The sequence below is a fragment of the Helianthus annuus genome, chromosome 13 (assembly GCF_002127325.2).
Source record: "Helianthus annuus cultivar XRQ/B chromosome 13, HanXRQr2.0-SUNRISE, whole genome shotgun sequence".
Classification (NCBI taxonomy): Eukaryota; Viridiplantae; Streptophyta; class Magnoliopsida; order Asterales; family Asteraceae; genus Helianthus; species Helianthus annuus.
Genome location: NC_035445.2, coordinates 163689455 through 163696359, shown reverse-complemented (window position 1 = coordinate 163696359; position 6905 = coordinate 163689455). Strand labels below are relative to the sequence as shown.

Below are 6905 nucleotides of genomic sequence, written 5' to 3'. Positions count from 1 at the left end.
TAAATCAAAATAAGTAAAAATCATCGTTCATCTATTTCAAAACAAAATTGAGAAACAAGCGTCTCAAACGACAAATTAATTGGTCTCCATATGCTCCGAAATCTCTAAAACTTTAAAAAACACCATAAATAAAACCCGAACACAAGACAGACTAACAAAAAGACCGAAACAAAATAGTACAAAGAGCATATGAAAACACAAAAAAACACTCATTTAAGACGCGGAGTAGACTTGACACATGAAACTTGCATTATTCTTGACTCTCGTTGTATTCCCGCCATTTCGAGATAATTTTCATGAAATACGAATGGCGGTATAAAAACAAGGGTCTCTCACTTACCACCTAAGGTGGGAAAGTGACTAGGATCCTCGATTTTTGGCGCTTCGGGTGCGTAGCTTGAACCACCACCACCTTGGTTGAAACGACCACCGCCTCGAGAACCGCCACGTCCACGCCCACGGCCGCCAGTGTACTGGCGTTCACCCTCAGCAGGTTTCAAGAATTCATTGATGCTGAGTGACTGTAACAAACAAGAAATAAGTAATTAATGCAATTAGAGATTTTTTGGAAAAATAAGGGATTGACTTATAAAACACCATTGACGTGTCGTAAGCAGGGGCGGAACCAGAGGGGGGTCAAGAGGATCCGTTGACCCTCCGGTCACCGGAACTTTTTGAATTTTTATTTATAAATTTTGAGTTTTTGAAGAACAAACTTAGAGATGGACCCTCTAATTTGAACCAGTATAGAATATAAGCTTATGATGACCCCCTAGCTAAATCGTTCTGGTTCCGCCACTGGTCGTAAGGGTAGTATGACCGGTAAAAAATGGTCATATGGATCATATAAATATGTTCCTTTCAAAATCAAAGACAAAAAGTCGATTTATTAATAAAAGTCAAATTAATGGCTACCTTCTTAGTACGCTCTTCTTTGTCGGCAATCTCTTTACGCTTATCTTTGTCAGAACCCTGTAAATAAATTAATAATTATTTAGTATGATTTACGGAGCTCTGAAAATATCACTTTTAAAGAAATCATAAAGACGATTAAAAAAAAAAGAATCATCACCAATTTGACAAAAATGTCGTCATTGGTTTTCTTGTTCGAGAGTTGCTGCATGGATGCAAGATCTTTGTCGACTTCCACTTTCCTTTCCTCGGTCTTGAGTGCCGCAAGAGCTTTCCTTTTTTCCTCCAAAACGATTTGATATTCTTCCAGGGTCATTTCCTGTAAATTTAATAAATGAGTCCGAACTTCATTATATATATATATATGAGAAAGTATAATGCACTTCACGGCTTAACATACATAACGTACGCGACCAAATTACGCACGTTCATTTGAAAATCACACACGTTATAAGCTTAAAAAACCTAATTACGCATGCAGGAACTTTGTATATAATCACGCAGACTTGTATATAATCACACACGTTAAATTGATAATCACGCACGTTAAATTGATCATCATGCGTGATAAGTGCTACATGCGTGATTAATTATCCATGCGTGATAAGTTGATCTGACGGTCAGTATTGTCGCGTACGTGAAGTACGATTACTCGTAATGTATGTTAACCGCTCGCTCTCTCTCTCTCTCTATATATATATATATATACGATAAAACCAACTGAATAACATACACTGAAAAATGAATATATATATATAAAAAATTAAATATGGATATAAATGAAAATATTATACAGATAATAGACAATAAAATATAGATAAAAAAAAACTAAAAATAAATAAATAAAAATAAAACCAACTGAATAATATACATTAAAAAATAGAGAAAGTTTAAAATACAAAACCAACTTATTGTGTGAAGCGGAGCATCTCAACCGCACACCTGATCTAATCTAGACCTTCAACCGAAAGTCCGAAAGAGGTGGCACAATAGTAATAAACTTTACATAATTATGCACGTTATGATACATAGTTATGCCCGTAATTTGCATAATTACGCATGGGTTGGGTTAGCCCTAATTATGCACGTTATTTGCATAATTACGCACGTTATACTAGTGGCCACGTACGCATCGCACACGATAAGGTGATCTTGTCTGTTAACCGGCCTCTTAAAAAATAAATATATAAAAAAATTATATATGTATATAAATATTAAACAGATAATAGATAACAAACGAACCAAGCCCGAACATTTTTCCATTTTCAGAAGATACAGATTACAGAGGATAATTTTTACATGTTTATTTACGACTTTACGAGTGGGTCATTTTGGGGTATGGTTTATCATTAACGGGTCAAAAAGGTCAACCGGAATTAAACAATGCTCACCTTAACTTCAGGCTCCTCAACAGTTTCAGGTGCAGGATTCTCGTTTTTCACATCGCTTGCTTCTTCCTCGGTGGGCTTATCAGCGGCCACAGTTTTCTCGCCTTCAACCACAGCTTCCTGAATCTCACTGTGACCGAAATCATAAAGAGTTACTTACAAAAAAAAAAAAAAAAAAAAAAACATATATTTAATCGCAAAGATTAAAAGCTATATAGCAAGTAGAGATTAATACTGATTGATCTCATCAGCCTGAGCTCCCCAGTTTCCACGACCAGCTCCCTCACGTTTGAATTCATTCCTGAATATATAACAAGAAACAATTTAAAAAATTATATGAAGCAAAATTGCCAATGCTAAGTTATATATAAAAAAAATACAAAAGAATATATTACAGTGTATAAATAAGGGAAGGTTAACATACAATAGCCCCTTAACGTGCGATGGTACGCAACCACCGCAATAGCGTGCGTAATTATGCGACGGTTTACACATGTTCATTTTTAAAATACGCACGATATAAATACATAATTACGGACGTTAATTGCATAATTACGCATGAATCGGTTAAACCCTAATTACACATGTTATTTGCATAATAACGCACGTTATTGTTGTGGTCGCGTATTGTCGCACGTTAAAAGCCTTCTGTATTTAAAACTTTCACTGTATATATATATATATATATTTATACACAAAACGATGCATAGATGTTTTAAGCATTTAGTTAAACTTAAAAAGAATTTTTGCCACTTAATGTGTTTTGCTTTAGCCAGGTTTTGTAGTGAAATTACAGAAATTAATCCATTAGAAATTAAAAAATATAACAAGATTTTACCCATGGCCGGTCCCGCTGCGGCGGTCAAATGTGCGACGTGGACGTTCACCATCCTCAGCATCTCCATTACCAAAAGAACCTTGGCGACCACCGCGGAAACCACCACGAGGACCGCCATATCCACCACGTCTCTCGAAAGATCTACCGTTAGACTCTTCAGTACCACCTTGACCACCTGAGATTGCACGGTTACCAAACGAACCCTCGTTGTTGGCGGAATCTCTATCGTACCCACGACCGCCACGGCCACCACGCCCGTACCCACGACCGCCACGGCCACCACGTCCGCCTTCGTTTCTAGCCTCTCTCACTGCTCAAAAAAAACAATATATTGTTAAAATTTAATCAACAAATGAAATCAGCTTGACTATCTTGACCCTAATTCGGAATAACTAACAGAACATAATCACCCTTAATACAACCCCCCCCCCAAAAAAAAAAAAAAACTATTTTCTGATATCTAACAGAACATAATCACCCTTAATACAACCCCCCCCCCCCCCAAAAAAAAAAAAAAAAAAAAACTATTTTCTGATATCTAATTATCTTACTCAAAATAAAAATCATAACTTTATATCAATAACTCAAAAAACTTGTTATAACTTAACAATAAACAAATTATACCAATGTCCAAACACTCCAAATTTAACCTTTAACTAGTTACATCATCATTAAACAAGCATCCAAACATTCCCAAACAATTATTAACATTCTAACATCAAATAAACTCAAATAACTTTCATATAATCACTCAAATAAACTTGTTATAACTTTAAGTAGTGATAATCAAATTAAACCAATATCCAAACACTCCAAAGTTACATCATTATTAAACCAACATCCAAACACTCCCAAATCATTATTGATAACTTAACATCAAATAAAGTCAAAATATATGAGCTCACCAGCTTGAGCCGGAGGAACCGGCTTAGACGGCAGCTTAGCCGGCGGCGCAGCGGCTTTACCGGCGGCGGCGGCCGGAGCTTTCTTCGGTGGCGCAGCAGCGATCTTTTCCACAAGCTGTGACACGTCATCGTTGTCATCATCTCCGAGCAAATCAAAAGGGTTCATGGTCGCCATTTGTTCGGTTCTTTCTTGAAATCTTTAAGATACAAAGTTTCAATCTTTATAACAGAGAGAACCCTAATTCCAATTCGTGGTTGTCATGTCGAATCAAGATCGAAAACCCAGAAAAACCCTTGAAAATCTTGAGGATTGGAGTGAGATAGATGAGGGTTTGGTGAAACCCTAGCCGCAATGCAAGTGTTGAAGATATAGAGTGGGTAAGAAGATGATGGAACCTAATCTTTAATGTCCGGGTTATTTTTGGAATAGGTGTTCTTTTGTAGTTTGATCCTTATGGTTTTGGATATTTGTAGATTGACACTTGTACTTTCAAGTAATTATAGATTGAGGACTATATCTTGACATTTGTAGTTTTTTTTATTTAAATGTAACCCACTAGAGATAAGCAATTGGTATTTGGTATTGGTATCGAATTTCTCAAACTGGGATATTTTCGGTATCGACTTTTGATATTTTCATTACTGGTAAATATGGGTTTTTACCTTCAAACACCGGTATCATACTAGTACCATATCGTACCGGGTATATTCGATAGCAGTACCAGTATCCGTTTTTGAGATTTTCGGTACCGGTTGGTACTGAGCTCATCCCTAGTAACCAGTTGTAGATGAGTTGTGACATGTTAGACAATAGAGCGAACGTTGGATGGTTGTGTGGTTACATGACTAATGGACTATTTTATGTACTATAGTTAAAACTTTAAGAGAAAAGTGTCCGGATAGTCTATGTGGTTTGCTCCAATTTCACCTTTAGTCCCTACATTTTCAAAATTACAGCTATAGTCTCCAACTTTGGCAAATTCGTTCTCGGATGGTCCCTGGCGTGGATGGGTGTTAGTTTTCTCAGTTAAGTGGTTGTGAAATTACAAAAATACCCTTACTGTTAAAATATTAACACACAAAACAAAAAGAGTTAATACAAATTAATTCAGGCGGGGCCCATTTTTTATTAAAAACCTAAAATAGTTCCATCATCTTCTCCATAACTCCACCACCACTCCTCAACCACCTCCACCCTCAACCACAACCTCCACCCCTCAACCACCGCCTCCACCCTCCACCTCCTCTAATCACTGCCTCCACCCTCCTCCAGTCTAAAACCTACACCCTTCACCGCCACCATCGTCACCACAACTGTCGCCACCGTCATCATCAACAATGGACCATTCAGATTACTCTGTTGCCACCATGTAAAATCCTCAAATATATCTACAAAAATCACCATTAAGAATACCCGAACCCCCAAGATCCGAGTTATAGTGGTTTTGTATTCCTTTTCCGGAAAACGAGTGTGTGTAACCGGAAAAATCAACTGTATGTAACCGGACACATTGAACTGACTCTCGAATAACAAATCTAAAAGGTAAAGAGTTTTGAGACAAAAAACATGAAGAACATATCGAAAAATCAAAATAAAGCAAATCAAAAAACAAAGTAACTCGCCAGAGAAAATAAGGTCGTCGTCGGAGAATAAAGGATCTCGTTGGGAATTAACCGTCGGAGATTACTCCTCTTGCAGCTTTGTGGTGGTTCACGATGGTGGTTCCGATGATGTGTCTCAGAGATTATTCCAAAATCTCTGGTTGATGGTGGTTGAGATGGTTTTATCGGTGTTATCTGACTCTCGGAGAAAGAATGGTTGATGGTGTCCGGTGACAAACACCACCGTGAAGGTGGGGTTGCGTTTGTCGGCGGGGGAATGTGGGGAAAAGGGGTGGGGTAGAGGGTTTAGTTATTGTGGGCCCCACTTTGCATCTATATGAATTAATTGGATTTCTTTAATGTTTTAAATGTTATATTTTAACAATAAGGGTATTTTTGTCATTTCACATCCACTAAACTGGGAAAACTAACCCCCATCCACGTCAGGGACCATCCGAGAATGAATTTGCCAAAGTTGGGGACTAGCTATAATTTTGAAAATGTAGGGACTAAAGGTGAAATCGGAGCAAACCACAGGAACTATCCGGGATTAAATCTTGCAACTAGCGCATCCTCAAACAAGGTTAACGCCTTGCCCAATCGTATTGCCATAGCATGCACTCGGTACAAATCTTATTTTGATATTTAGCCCTCTTTATGTGTTCTTCATATATCGAATTTTATCTAGCAATCAGTTAATCACATATTTACGCCTATGCGGCTTGATGATGGAGGTGTTCATAGAGTTATGACAAAACATTTCAGAAACAACAAAACTGATGCAAGTATATGAGAAAGAAACACAATGTAACGTGAGTAGTACAAAACTAACGAATATTTCAAAAGTACCATTCATGGTAGTTAATAATTATGTATATTTATTAGTTAAAAAAAGTCATATGTTAATGCTTTACACACTACCTAAAGACAAGCAAGAAGTATACTTCACATGGGCCTCTTATCTTGTTATTTAATTTTGTGTATAGTTTTATTTGTCACGCTATTCATATTATTTTGTGTAATATGACTCTGATTTATTTCTTTAGGTTCATTTATGTTGTTACTATAGAATACATTAACGTATTCCGTCCATCGAACGAGTATTAAACTAATTAAGTTTGGTTACAAGTTCATACTGGATTTGTTCTTGCTAAATGTCCAATTGTACATCAAATCTTATATCTATATATACATCTCTACACATAGAGTTTTTATATCCCTGCTATTTTTTTTAGTTTTAACTCATTTAGCTTTCATATT

At 36.7% G+C, this 6905-nt stretch overlaps 1 protein-coding gene across 1 annotated transcript; it reads right to left on the bottom strand.

The window, feature by feature from the left end:
• On the bottom strand, window positions 1-4473 carry LOC110900158 (RGG repeats nuclear RNA binding protein A). Its single transcript, XM_022147064.2, has 7 exons — window positions 4044-4473; window positions 3139-3448; window positions 2536-2601; window positions 2304-2430; window positions 1073-1231; window positions 916-972; window positions 1-521 (listed from the first exon to the last, which is right to left on the bottom strand). Exons 1-7 carry the CDS (start codon window positions 4216-4218, stop codon window positions 333-335), a joined length of 1083 nt encoding a protein of 360 aa, XP_022002756.1. The 5' UTR covers window positions 4219-4473; the 3' UTR covers window positions 1-332.
• Between the last annotated feature and the right edge of the window lie 2432 nt (window positions 4474-6905).

Coding starts and splice junctions, on each gene's coding strand:
- LOC110900158 (XM_022147064.2), bottom strand. CDS start 4,218: ATGGCGACCATGAACCCTTTTGATTTGCTCGGAGATGATGACAACGAT. Junction 3,449..4,043: donor GGTTCCTCCGGCTCAAGCTG/GTGAGCTCATAT, acceptor TTTTTTGAGCAG/TGAGAGAGGCTAGAAACGAA. Junction 973..1,072: donor ACGACATTTTTGTCAAATTG/GTGATGATTCTT, acceptor ATTTATTTACAG/GGTTCTGACAAAGATAAGCG.